At 36.5% G+C, this 15,397-nt stretch overlaps 1 protein-coding gene across 4 annotated transcripts in view; it reads right to left on the reverse strand.

Annotated features, from left to right (window-relative positions):
• LOC136770378 (voltage-dependent L-type calcium channel subunit beta-2) overlaps positions 1-15,397 on the reverse strand; it is a 125,722-nt gene that overhangs the window by 47,908 nt on the left and 62,417 nt on the right. The window contains exon 1 of one of the 4 annotated variants that reach the window (XM_066723391.1): positions 4,175-4,420. The exons of the other annotated variants lie outside the window; for them this stretch is intronic. Within the exon in view, the coding sequence (XP_066579488.1) occupies positions 4,175-4,339 (165 nt within the window). The 5' untranslated portion in view covers positions 4,340-4,420. Of the gene's footprint in view, positions 1-4,174; positions 4,421-15,397 lie in introns of those variants that run through there. 4 annotated transcript variants of the gene reach the window in all.

Here is a 15,397-nt window from a genome sequence, read left to right on the forward strand (position 1 = left end):
CTCCCCTCTCTTGACTTTGTTTTCAAAACTATATATGAATTATGAGCTTAAACAGAAGTCATATATTGTCTTTATTATTATAAGTTAATAATAATATTAGGCCTTCAAATCCCAAATTAAACAAAGTCATGTTAAGAGGTTGCTTTGGTCGTTTTGTTTTTTCTATTCCAAATAGGGATGTAAAATACTCTTTGTGTGAAGCTCGGGGACACTTGAGCATTTTTCTAGATATTGTGCAGCCCAGGCCACCTTCTTTAGTTAGAAGTGGAACATAATTAATTTGTATTTCAGACCAACAGGCTAAATTCATATCAAAAATGTTTGCATGCCACTAAAGCGAAATTAAATACCAGCTCTAACTATATCGGTTTCAGGTCTTGCTGTATTACATTGAAAAATATATGGAGCTATGAACAAGGAAAAGTCATTATTAGCCTTCTAAAATGTGCTAGCAGCCAGAAATCGGCAAATACTTTTTTTTTTAATACCACACATGTTTAGCAGCACAATAATTATTTCATAGTGCTAATACTTCTGGAAATTATTCACAGCTCAACCATGTTTGTATTTAATCCAGCCCAGGAATAAAGTTAAATCTTTACCAGTGAAATTTCATAAATAGGCAGACAGATTCAAGTCTCACATGTCCTCAAATAGAAAAAAGAAAAAAACAGATCATAACAGGTGGGGGAGTCAAAACATTCTTCTAAAGACTTGCCAGTGCACTCAAGAAGCAAATACCATGAAGCTATATTTCAGTACAGCTATCTTGTCTTACATTTGGTGCATTTATTCAGTATGGACAAATATACACAATCCTGCTTTTCAGATACACAGAAAAGTGGATTAGCATATGTAGTCACATGCCAGATTCAAACTGCGGTCTCGAACACAGGTGGAAGCCAGTGACAAACTCGCTAGGCCAAAAGACCGGTCCCCTTACATTAGAGGATTTGTATGCTATTCCCAGCCCAGGGGACGAACACCACTCATATACAAAATGAGCCCCGTTACCATGGGAGTAGGATTTGTCACAGTTATTAATATTTTCCTCAGTTTTGGCAACTACATGCCCACCGAGATAAGAGAAAAACAAATAAGTGAAGAAGAAGAAGCGATACAGAATTTGAAGTTTCCTCAGAAAAACAAATGCGTCTGAAGTAAATAAACAGTTCATACAGCAAAGTAGTAGTTAGTGATGCTCTTGCACTTATTGTTTTATCCTTCGTTCCCACATTCAGAGTAATGTAGTCACTATAAGTTTACCTATCAATAATGATACTTACTTCCTTCCCTACTTGATTTATTCACATCTTCAATCTTATTACACAATTACATGTAGATGCCAAGTCACCAAATGAGATTAAGAACTCATCGAATGAGAGAGACTGAAACAAAAACAAAGAATGAACTAAATGAAAATATATTTTTTATACGGTATTCGGAGGGTTCAATCCACTAGGCTGCCATTTGTAGCAAACAGGGTGTACTTGTGTTTGATTTGACTAAACAGGATTTTTGAAAGCAATAGAAGCACTAAGTAACAACTTTACTGTAAAACTACACAATACAAATGTGTCTCGTTATTGTTATTGGGAATTAACCAACATAGCAATCCAGGTAAACGTTTCAAATAAGCCAATAATCTGTAGCAAAATCGGTTTCAACAGGATGAAAACGGTCGATGCTTTTGCACTAAAGTTACATAGAAAATAAACAAGATAACATTTTGGCCATAAAGTAACCTCACAGGAAATAAACGGGTAATACAGTAGTACCCCCCTGTCCTCGCTCTCCAAGGGGACAGTGGGCTTGAAGTAAAAGGAGCATTGATCTCCTGCAAGAAAAAATACTACTGGAGTATTGGAAATCCTATTCCAATTCTGAACACTTCACAGGGGATTTGTTATTAAAGGAATCCAATAAGAAAAATGCAATGCTATAACACTATATAGCATAGATAATTTTACAGTTGTATTTTTCCAGATTTTGGAAGATATATAGTTATATGAAATAAGGAAAAGTAATGTAAGCATATTAATTGAGTCATCCTGGCCACTTTGGTATTAAATTAGAAGCAACTATGCTATGGGGATAAAGGGTCATAAATGGAGACATCTAGAGTTGCTGAAAGAACATGTTTTAGGATTCAGAAGTACCAAATCTTGAAGGCGATCAAATCTTTAAAAGCAATCATATTCTAAAGGATACATCTGAGCTGAATGCGATATGGTCTCTTCATTTTTAATGAAACACTGTAGTTGAAACAAACAGCTGAATGATTGTACCTTAGTTAAGTAAGAAGGCTGTTTTTCTGCCCAGGGCCGCCTTTTAATTATGGCGTGTCTTTCTCGAACAAAGAAAGCACACATCTGCCAGGTTAAGCTGTCAATCGAGGTTTTAAAAAATTCAACAGCAAAGCATGGTCTTTGTTTCCTTCTCAAAACAGTTTGTTGTACATTTTCACAAGAGCTTATCAGAACTGGTAAAGCTTTGATCTGTGAATGTGAACCTCAATACCTTTAATACCAAATGCAAGTTTCATTCAACAAAAGATTATCTCTAGCAATTCAAAAAGATCATGCACAAGCATTTTGTATACAGTATCAAGTTCACACAAGGAATAAATGCTATATTAAAACTGCTTTTTTAAATTTAAGGTAACTAATGAAAAACACAACACCATGCAAATATGTGTATATATAATGTACAACTGTGTCAACTAAAGTTGCAGTTTTCATAGTTCATACTAATTTTGTAGGGAAAATGTGTTGTGAAATGGTGTCTAGTTTCAGCTTCATCACTAAACTGAGTATAACCATTCATACAGAACATAAAAACATATACTATGGATTCTTGGACTTCAATATCTTGCTAAACATTTGACATTTATAAAAAAATATTCTGGAACTTTTCTGAACTAAGAAACACTGCTTACTCAACCAAAATATCTTAAAATCTCACATGCAAAACAATAAAATTGGTTAAACTTGGTTGTGTGATTTAGATTTGGTTGTGATCTAATTTGTTTACATTCTCATATGGGATGTTAAAAATGTGACAGTACAACACATCTGATACCTGTAAAAAGTATAATTTCTACCATTCTAAATAAAACTTTACTATTTTGATCACTATCTAAAGCTTTCTAAGTATATAAGCATAAACATACAAATACATATAAATAATATAAACAATGTTGTGGTGTAATGTGGATTTTGAGATCTACTATTTGCAATTGTGATCTAAAAATCAGCAAGAAAGTAAATCCCCAGACTGAAACCAACATTGCAGAATCTGTTTGCAGTGCTGCTGGGTTTCTGAGCATCGTTTTGTGGGCACTAAGTGGCACACTACTTAGTGTGCTGTATCCTTCAGCAAGGTCCGTTACCCTAATTATGCCACTAAACCCTGCCGTGTTAATAGGCATCAGCACTTGCTGGGAGCTTAACCTGCCATGGACCAGAGTCTTACTGAAGAGGAAGCGTGCACTCTCAGTTCACTTCATGTTCCGGAAAAAGGATAAACCCTGCCTGTCTCAAACACTTAGGCTTGTGCTTAACCGTGTTATTAGCACACAGGCTGCTCCAGGGTTTGTTGCGAACACTGAAATCTTTAAAGAATACAACTTATCTACAGCTGGATTTGTGTTTCACTGATGCACAGCAGACCAAATACAGTCACCGTCCAGTACAGCAACTTGTGGCCAGAAAAAATGACTGTTTACCAGCTTATCTGAGAAATAAAATGTATAAGGCCAGAGGCAGGACATTGGAAGGCTGAATATCCTCAACATTCTGAACCAAAACAAACAAGAAGTTCACAACCGCTAGCACTTACCTTTCACAGAGAAATCAAATGCATGCAACAGGCATTCTGACATAATACTTTGTTTTCTACAGCTTACTTTCTTAGCAATTAAAATAATGCATTCATTATCTGGCTAAGTTTTCCAACTTTTTCCTCCCCTTCTCCTAGAGATCCCCCTTCAAGCATTTTGCACAGTGTAGTTTACTGTAACAGCCCTTCTGAATCAGCATCACTTTGCACTAAACGGAGGGGAAGCGAGCAAAATGCCTCGCTTATCTAGATAACTGGGTCAGATAACCTGATTTGGCAATTCAGGATTTGGCAATCCTCGACCGCTGGCAACACTTTAAAAGCATATGCTTACCCCTGCTACAGCGTGCTTGGTCCTTGGAGACATCAGACGCCTGTCAAGCATGCCAGGGGTAAACCTAGCTGTGTGTGTCAGCCACACCAGTAAGAGCAGCCACTCGAGAGGGAGAGCCAAATGCGAACGGACAGTGCGAGTTTCACAGTCCGGCCGGCTCCTCATTGAGAAGCGGGTCCTGTTGAATGTTCTTCAAAAGAGCAGCAAAGGGCTGAAGAATTTGAAAAATTGCAGGAAAGGACCGACTCCGCTCAGCTGTTGAGTCGTTACAGTTCCTGCCGTAGTTTTAAGGCTCAGCTCGGCAGCTCTGTCAACATCAATTAGCCCTAACAAAATGGGGAGGATCTCTCCGTTTTTTTTTTTCACCAGTCACAGTGACGTAAACTAACCTAGCTCTGTCTGTACGCTTGCTGTCAAAACACAGTAGCATTTCACCAGACCTGGATACAAGACTGGGGCCCTAACAAAACTCCCAAAACATCTTTCATCTTCACGTGCAGTGTGCTGCATACACTTAATGTGATTTTTTTTTTTTTTTGGTCACAAATATGTCGACAAGCACAAGCAATTTCATCAGCTTTCCATTTTGCATAACTGAAATGAAAATCTGAAAATCTGGGGGCTAGGGGGTTATAACATTTAGAAATCTTCATAAGTCTAAACCTGTATTACAACACATTTTAATAGAAATAACATACATTGAGTTATGGCTTTTGAACAACTGTCAGGGAATACTAACCATTAAACTAAGTGAGCTGCACAGTGAAATATGCTTTGTAGGTGATACAGAGCCTTACTGAAATGGAAAACTCTTGTAAGCTGGTCAATTATAGTTAACAGAAGAGAATAGATCCTACATGCTGCAATAAAGACTCTGACACATACTTTACATTATCTAATAGCCTAGCTGGAGCTGTTTGTCATTTTACCTGCAGTGTCATCTCACTATTGCTATATTAAAAAAGGTTTTAATTTGTCTTGCATCTTCACAAATGAAATAGTACACATTTTCAATCAAATTTAAAATAACACAATCATGGTTTAACTTTTTTTTTTTTAATTTTGCAAATCCTGTTCTAAACTCTACTGCATCAATCTATGATGTGTTTTTTTTTCCTCAGGACTTGCACCAAATCTTACCATTTTCTATTACAACAGGACATTTTCCTCTAATAAAAGCGCACTTAGCATAAATTGGTTTAATTACAATATAATAAAAGGTTTACTGAAATTAAATAAACAGAATAAAACAAATATTACATTGGAATTGGATGGAGAATCTGCCTTTTTCTAGGTATTTTGTGGAAGTAAACAATTTGTCGTCGTTTATAAAGGGATATATTAAAAAAAAAAGTTCACATTCACAAAATATATTTATTTGGTAATTTGTATATTTCATTAAATTATTAATTGCATCAGTCAGTTCAAATGAAGAAAATGATAGTGGTTATTTTCACATTAGTAACATATACAGATCTAAAAGGTGTCTGTTTAATGTTTAAACCAGTAAAGTGGCTTCTGTTGCAGTTGTATCATGTTTAATTTTAAACAGTGTGAATAAAAAAAAAAAACTTATCACAATTAGTGGTCGAGTGAGTCACAAATGCCCGTATATTGGGACTAAGGTTTTACACAATACCATAGAACCATGCCTGGAGCTTTGGTCAACTCTGCTATCCATATTTATGATAGTGTAGCAACATCTTATATTAATTCTAAAGACCATGAGCACATACTCCACTAAGCCTCTTTAAGGCTTTACTTTTAACAGTTTATCATCAGTGATTGTTTTGTGTGGGTAGACTTTAGTACCCTGGGAGTATATCACAGCTGATATTGTAGAATAACTGTAAAACGTACAGTAATCTGGCATGTCTTCGGTAGTTCATTGTGTCCTTGACCAACAAAATCATTAAAGGTGCTAATGTTTGCATGATTATTTTTAGTTTCCATTACAGTTTTTCTGAATTGTTAAAACACTAAACCCATTCTCTGAACCAAATGCTCAGTGGCCTAAACCCATTTCTCGAATCAATCACACTTTTGGCAAAACCTTAAACAAGATCAGGAAGTTAGACACCATTTGCAAATCTCCACTCTTTTTGCAAAACTCTAAACACTTTCTCTCTCACTAAAACACATTTCGCACCGCAATGCACTTGTGTTGCAAAATGTTAAACATGGGCGGTAAAAGTTAAACACAACTATAACACAGTTCATCATTTACACACAACAACTCAATTGTTCACACTTGTTTCTAATGATGTGATCAAACCAATTCTACAGAATATAAGCCTGTTCAGAGTGCACAGGCGGCACAGGAGTGTTGAATGTTGATACCAACAATGGAGGAGGAAGAGTATGTGTAAGAAGTGGTGGACGAGGAGGAAGAGTATGAGGACGAGGAAGAGCAAGACCAAGACCAAGAATAGTAATTTCAGATTAAATTTGGGCAACTGTGATAGACCATGTTCTTGTTCATGGAATCACAATGAGGGAAGCAGGACAAAGAGTTTGAGCAGATTTGAGCAACTTCTCTGTACATCACTTTGTCAATAGCAAGTGGACTGGGGAAAAAAACAATCCTCTTACCATAGAACATTTTACGTATAGAAGTAAAGTCCATTACTATTTGTACTGTATGTATATGTTTGTAAGTGCATTTTCCCTTTTTGTAGAATTGCAAGACTACCACATGAGGGTGGAAGGACTGCTATGTTCTCCCAACAGCAAGAGGCTTTCATTGTTGATATGGTCCTTCAAAACAATGCCATCCGACTGTGTGAAATACAGCAAAGAGTTGTTGAACACAATGTAAACTTTGAAGGAATCACATTGTCAGCCTTTCTACCATTGACCATGTCCTCCAACACAACAGGGTACGCATGAAGCAAGTGTACAGAGTAACTTTTGAGTGCAGATCAGAAAGGGTCAAAGATCTATGATTTCAGTATGTGCAAGTAAGTGTACACTTGGACACTTTCAGCACTGATGCTTACAGTGCAATTCTATGCTACTAGCCTACTGTTACTGTAAACTGCACTATATTGTAGTGTATGTAAACCAGGAATGCATACAAATACACTATTGCAGAAGTCTGTCTTGTCTGCCCCATTAATACATTTGTGTAGATGAAGCAGGGATCAATCTGGCGAAGAGAAGGACAGGCAGGAACATAATTGGCCAACGTGCCATTATGGCCACCACGCTGGCCAGGGACCACGTCACCCTTTGTGCAGCCATAAGTAATCGTGGGGTTCTCCACTGTCATGCAACCCTGGGGCCATATAACACTGAACATCTTCTTACATTTCTGGGTGGTCTTCAGGATGTTTTGTTTGAGCATGAGCAGCAGGATCATCAGCAGGCAGTGCATCCTGTCTATGTTGTGGTTGGGGACAATGTCAGCTTTCACCGTGGTGTCCAGATACGCGAGTGGTTCAACATCAACCAATGATTCATAAATGTTTGCCTTCCACCATCCAGCCCTTTCCTCAACCCAATAGAAAAGTTTTTCTCTGTGTGGCGGTGAAAGGTCTATGACCGAGACCCATTTACCAGGGAAAATCTCTTACAGGCAATGGAATTGGCCTGTGGTGACCTAGGTGTGGAGTGTTGTCAAGGCTGGATCCGGCACACCAGAGGGTTTTTCCCCGTTGCCTGGCAAGGGACATCGCTGCCTGTGATGTGGATGAAGTCCTCTGGCCGGATCCAGCACAAAGATGTGATGCCGAGGCAGAATTAATCTCTCATTGACTTTGATTTTGCAGTTGCACACCATTTTTGAGTGTACTGTAATGTGCTTTTTGTTTCGAGTTATCTTTGTCCTTTGGGCTTTTGCACTACTTTGGACTACTGTATTTTTATGCAATTGCTGAATATACAGACATTCAATACTGTATTATTTGCAGTACTTACAGTATAAAATATATTCACTGTACTAAGAAGTTGTGATTATACTTTTATTTTAATTGAAAAATGCGTTTGCTATAAACAAACATTTTTTTCTGTAACTGCATGCCCTGGACGCTGTGTTCTCCATTTTGTGATGTAGTGTCTAATGAATGCTCTGTAGTGTTTATATATTGAGTGGCTGTGTGTATGAACTGAAAGCATTGTTTGATTTTGAGCACAGATTAAATGGTTTTGAGGCGATTGTTCGATTTTGACAGAAGAGTCAGGGGTTTTGTGAATGTAGTTTGAAGATTTGGTTTTGTGTCTAAAGTTTTGAGAAAATGGGTGAAGGTTTCTAGAAATGTGAAACACTGTAACATGGAAAGCTAAATCAGAGACCTTGGTCCCTCTGTCCTCTTGGAAAATCTGTGTGATTGCTGGCTACATATCCATTTCCCATCATGCTTCGTCATGATTGCTTCTTGGTAAGGAGATTTAGACAGCTTGCGTCAATCCAGGATTTAGAGAGTCGGAGAGAGAGTCAGAGAGAGAGAGTCAAAGAGAGAGAGAGAAATGCTATCCCTTCTTGGCTAATGAAAACTCTTATATGCATTCTCTCCATTGTTTGCTGCCTTACACCAGCCAGGATCAATTTTGGTGAAATTCAGAGAAATTTCAGTGCAACTACATTCTCTGGCACCAGGAGAACATGCCATTGAAAGTGACAAATAATTTGGCCTCAATTCAGTTCAAGATGCCCAGGAAATACAAGATTGCTTAATCTCAATTACTTAATCCTAATACTTTTAATTAATCCTGTTAAAAGTTGTATTTGTTCTACCATAAGCCGCCCAGTTCCATTGTCTGTTCTGTTTATAGCAGAGCAGGATGAAGGATATGATGCTTTAATTGAGCTAGCACAACTCCTTTTCAGATTTCTAAAGTAAAAGTGCTGTTCACCTCGTGCTTCAGAGATACGAGGCACCGACACGTGACAAAAGTTACAGCAGGATTACGACAACAAGGCAACGTCTTTTGGAAACATCAGTGCCAAAAAATAGATATCACACATGCATTGGTCACTGCTTCACTCCTTGCAGTATCCATGGTTAGCACTATTAGTAATCAAAAGCATGGACAGCATGAATCTACTAGAATATAGCCGTGAAATAAAAAGGATCTTAAAGCGACAATGATTAAAAGTAATAGTACACATGCTTAAAATGTTTACAAAGTTAATAACACAGAATCCCTCCCAAATTCTGATGTTGTCTGCTCCTGCTATGTTTCAATGCCTCCTGATATAATACTGAGTGCACTAGCAAGGAGTAAACTTGCTGATCTGTACGTACATTCACTCATTGTCTTATAAAAGCATACAGAGATGCTTAAAATACATACATATTCATTAGTGAAAGAGCACTTCGCCAGCAAGGACAAATTGAGGATTGCCCAAACATGTTTAATGTCACTCTGGCTCTCTTTTAAGGCATACATTTGTGTGGCTTCAGCCTCATATTGCGAATATGCCGTTTATCTCAAATACTAGAGGAATATCTCAGCCTCAATATGCTGAATGTTCAAAGGCAGAATATTCATTTTCATTAACAAATATGCCATTTACACGGTATAACACATACTCTGTATTGTGAATACTAGAGGAACAATAGTGGGCAGGTAAACCATGACTGATATATCCCATAGAAAAAAAAGAAAATAAAAAAAATGTTGAAGAATCCCATAACATTATGATTTTGTTAGGCTGACATACCTGAAATAACTGACATTTTGTATGTATACATGAGTATTATGTTTCAGGTTAAAAGCATATACATTTTCCCCTTTGTAGACGCTTCAATTTTTAATCCTCTGTATTTCATCTTTTTCATTTAAGATATAATATAATAATAATCCCGTTGCCAGTTGCTCAAATGTGTTTACTGCCGGCACCACGGCGCAGCAGGGAAACCAAGACTGGAAGCTCGGTTACACCAGGGAGGAAAATGACACTCCCATGTTGCTCTTAGGTCATCTTTCACAGGGTACCCAGATACAGTGCCTCTGTAAATGTCTGCCTGTGCGAACTGTCAAACTGCTCTGCCCAACAGAGAGGACTAATTAACCCTTAGGAATCCATTATATGTCACATACACAAGTCTGGTAAATTGGTAAAATATATTTTTGTTGAGCCTGTTACATGTGTGTGATATATCAGTCATTATCATATCAGTCTTTTTTTAACAAGGATCTATGAGCTCTAACAATTAGCAATAGCATATCCCTAGACCACATTTCTTCCTAAAAGAATTGTGAATAAAAAGGAATCAAGTGTGTTCACTTTTAAAATTAAAGTGAGCATGTTTGTTTAATCATCCTCCAATTACTTTACATAATAAAATCTATTTCAATTGTTTTTAATTGACCATTCAGCAAAACAAATTATAGCACAGCTGGTACTCATTATTTAAAAAAATTGTCACTACGGGACTTTAAAATAGAATTTGAGCGGTTTCTTTTGTGCATGATTGATTTATATCAATATCATAAAAGGATACATATTCTGTGAAGAATGTGGTTCTAAATTGTGAAATGCAAGGTATAATACATATGAGGGTATAAAAATAACAATGAACACTACATGGAAAATGTTAAAACTTAATAAAATTTGCACATTTCATTTGAACCTGTTGAGTATCTAGCCAAGTCTGACATTTTGATGGATATGAAATATCTTGTCAGCAGGACAAATATGTAACTAGGAAAAAGTTGAGTCTCCATTTATGTAATCAATTAATCATAACCACTATAATGACACAATCATACTTTACATCATGAGTACTAGAAACAGAATGTCTAGTGTGGTTTAAAATAAAAACATAAAAGTGCTCAAAATAGATTTAGTAGTATTGGATTTCTGTTCTAAAGACGTGTACACTGTTCAAAACAAACACCTACATGTATTCAATAGGAGAAACGCATGGATTAATCCAAGCTTTTATAGTGCAGCCATACCATTTGTATTTACCTCACAGATACATTTTAAATAAAACATCCAAATGAAAAGGCCACAAGCATTTGCAATTGTTCAATAGATCAACAATTCTCAGAAAATACTTTGAGAATAAAGAAGTGTTTCTTACCTGAGAATATCCAAAATAAATACACGTTTCTGCATTGTCCTTGTGTGCCACTTAAATTGACAAAAACATTGAGAGCCCATCTGTTTTGTATATAATTCTGCAATGCAATACTGGCTGCAGTTGATTTCTAGATAAACAGTTTTGTATTTTCAGAATCCAGAAGTTATGAATGAGTAACCATGTGAAGAAATACAGCTGATCCCATAAGATTGGCAAAAAAATAAAATAAAAAATGAATCCCTGATTGTCTTAAGAGGTTCCTGCAACATCTCTGACAATTTTGCATTTACTTTCAGATGCCCAAGTTCTTACAGCAGCAATGAAACATTGGAATTGTTTTCAGTTCTCTGCTTGTGTTTTTTAGATGGCAAAGGTTAACTTGAACATTGAACTAAGTCCACCCACAAGCCCTGAATAAGCACATTTCCCCTAAATTCAAAAGCCAACAAGGTAATAAAGTAAAAGGGCTACTTCACCTTTGCTTTTGGAGGCATTCTCAGGAAGAACTGCCTCGAACACGAAACTTGGCTGGCTTTTGTTAACCACGACTGTGATAAATTATGTAAAGCCCTGGCTTATTTTCAGTGCAAGCTGAAAGTAAATACAGCTGATACCTTAAAATATATCTCAATCATCAATTATTTCCAAAAACTGAATATTTGGAATATAAGTATCCCAACTGCTGATATAATTGATTGTTTTTGTTGACTCCCAATCCATTCCTCAGTGATTACTACTCTTGGTGTTAGAAATTAATTCATGAGTAGCTATATCTATATACACATCTATACAGGTATACAAACATACATTGAGATCTACTGTACACTCAGAGATACCTGAATAAGTGGGGTGAACATTCAAAGTATTCCAAAGTTCTTGGAACATTAAGGTCTTATTTCCTATTTCTGACATCTGTTGCTTTCTAGTTTACTCTTCCCTGAAGCGGACTTCACTTTGACAGAATCTGCTTCTCTGTTTGCTGTTCACAACCAGATAAGTCTTACTATATAGGCTACATAAGACTCTTCTGCATTTTAGGTTGATGTGCAAAATCATATGTAAAAAAAAAAAAAAAAAAAAAGACGGCTGTGGTCTATTACTTCCTGAGAATAGACTTTAGACTTTGTAGTCGGAATAGGCTTATGCTAACAAATCCCAACTTCCAAGGGTATTGTTTTAATCCCTGAAACCAGAGAGTATTCCACTCCTGTTCAGCCCCTGCCAAACCATGCCAGCTGCAGTGGGACTTTTCCTACCTGAACTCACGGCATCATTGTTTGTCTAAGAATACAGACAAACGGAAGTGAAAGAGGAGTGGGTCACTTTATTCCTGAAAGAGGAATGAGTGATAATCAACAAAACATGAAAATAAATGCCTGCAATTTGAAGCCGCAATATCCACCTAGACATTCACAAGCGTTTTGCTATGGGTTGGATTTCCGACAGGTTTCCTTGTCATCATGATAGCTATGCAGAATGTTCTAAAAGGTAGAGATCATTCATCTATAGATCACAAATATCTATTATTAAATTACTAATTTGTTCTATGGAGCTTCTCGGATGTTTTAAATTTTCCAGATGCAGTAAGAATACTGTACTAAAATCCAGTTTCAATTACAATTGATATGACTTCAAACTATCTGTGTTAAGGCTAATGAACTGGAGATAAAAGGACTCAAATTCAGATTACAAGTATCATCATAAACAAAACAATACAGAAACTGAAAGACGAACAATCAGAGTTAAAGAAACGCAAGAAAACAAATATTGTTCATATTTGTATTTTATTCCCCCCATTTCAAGTGTTCCAATGCTTCAGTTATGCTCTGTCATTCACTTAATCCAATCATTATGTATATTGAATCTTTCTACAAAAATAATTGTTGAGCAAGAGTAAAACACATACATAAAATTAACTGATGAATAGTATAGAATGTAAGGGCTAAGATCTATTGCATTGAGTACAGTGAAGGTTGGGTGATAAGTACATAAATACATATATTTCTGTCCTGTGTGTTTTCTGCAGCATTTCCCAATTTTTATATTCATGCGTTTGATGCGTCCACAAATCAGTCAGGTGAACAATCTCTCCAATAGCAGAGTTGTAAAACTGCAGAGAATAAAAATAGTTGTATTTTTGTAGGTGTATAATAATGAAATCACTTAATATTCATAACTTAAATGTTACTTGTGCCCCCAAGGTTTTGGACACTCCAAAATGGAGAATTTTAATACACTGTCACATTGTCTCATTTTCTTTGCTGAAAAGACAATGTGATCTTTATTTTCACCTCTGTATAAACAAATTAAAATCAGCATTTGCTAATCTGTTGACAGGAGTCTATTCCATTAAAACAGGACATTACCAACCAGACCATTAAGTGATAAACATCTTCGATGGGAAATGGTTTTGATCTGAAATACTGATTCCCTAAGAGAAGTGAAGAATATACCAGTGGATCTTATGTTAAGTGTAATAGCTGAAATTAAGTATAATCATGATTTATTTCCCTCATTTAGGTTTAGATAGTTTGTACTTAGTTTTAATTAAAATCGCCCCTTGTTCAATGTGGAACAAGTGTGAGGAAAAGACAAGGAAAGCCTACCTGAAATCATTATTTTAAACATAGGTTCATTTGTTAAAAAAAGAGTTTATTTCAATGGCAAATTTTATTATAAAATTACATTTTATTTTAATTGCATTTCAAAGTCCTTTCCTATTATATAGATATATTTTTGGATTGCTGTGGTAAATGCCTTTTTTTTTTCCCCAGGCGAAAGCTGGCTTGTCAAGTAATGAACTGCTCTACAAAGTAGCTTACCTGCTTAAAGCAGAATTCACAGTTCCAATTTGTAATTAATCGGAAATCCTCCAGCCCTGACCTATATATCTCAGTAATTAGGCGATAGTACATTTCAGGTATGTGATTAGCACTGTGCCAAAGCCTCAGGGGGAGATGGATGATAATGCGCCCAAAGCCTGAGGCAACCAGATATTTCCTGTGATGACAGCCAGCATCACCAGGAGAAGAAAGCCTGCATCCAAGGTCAGCCCATCATACCTGCAGCAGCCTATGTGAAAATGAAGAGGACTACGTAATATAGGCTGAGTGAGACAGCTGGGAATGCACTGAAAATTATCCTGGCTCTCAAAAAAGAACTGATTAACTTCTCCTATTATCACAATCTGAGGGACACATGTATGAGGGAAGAAGACAACAATTTGATGGATTTGAAAAGTAAAAATACCAGCCATGTGGTTTAACAAAGCACAGAACACACAACCTTTCTTCAGGCTAGTACATCAGACAGGGACCCCATGGTGTTTATTATAATTATCATCTACTTTCTGTCTTAAGTTTGTAAACTGTGATTAGTGGGTAGGCCCATGTTTTCAGGTGGACTGGGTCTAGAACTATCATACGTTTTCTATTTAAAAACCTACTGAAACAAACCAAAACCAGGAAGGCTTATTGACAAAGACAAAAAATCTCTGACTTTTCAAAACACAGTGTTGTTATTATTTTCTTCATTAAGAGGTGCAGTTTCAAATATTGCATTAGAGTTTCAATGTAATTACATTAATTTAGTCTAAACCAATATATGATCACATGAAGCAGACCAAGCAATTTGATCAAGAATGATAATTAAGGGGTCTGTATAAAATATGCAGAGCATGTAGTATCTTGACACCCTGAGGCTATAAAGGGAGGAAGCAGAACATTTTGGATACTTCAGTCTTTTAGTTGTGTAACCACATCAGTAACATGCATATCTATCCTTGTGTACAGAAGAAAATGTCCTTATAGTTGTTGTTTCTCATGTATGATAGGAGACGCCCTCTTCTTACTGTTCATGTGCTCCAGATTGAACAAAACTTTATTCAAAATAGAACAAAGGATTGTTTTGGAGAACAGAAAGACACTTGTGTGAATTAAGGTCTCAAACAATGAATCAAGTTGAGCTTGTCAGTATATCAAAAACAATGTTCTGCAAGTGACAAAAGAACATGATGTTTTGTCTATGGGTGTCTCAGAGTACAAATAGATCCCTGCAGGATTTATGGGAACACCCTGATTGATAACTGTAATTACCAAGGCCCTGCCTTGCTCATGTCACAGCCATGAAGGCTTACTCAGAGCTTTGGAAAATTCTGGAATTCAGAACCTTCTTCTTGCTATGGCTAATC

The sequence above is a fragment of the Amia ocellicauda genome, chromosome 2 (assembly GCF_036373705.1).
Source record: "Amia ocellicauda isolate fAmiCal2 chromosome 2, fAmiCal2.hap1, whole genome shotgun sequence".
Classification (NCBI taxonomy): Eukaryota; Metazoa; Chordata; class Actinopteri; order Amiiformes; family Amiidae; genus Amia; species Amia ocellicauda.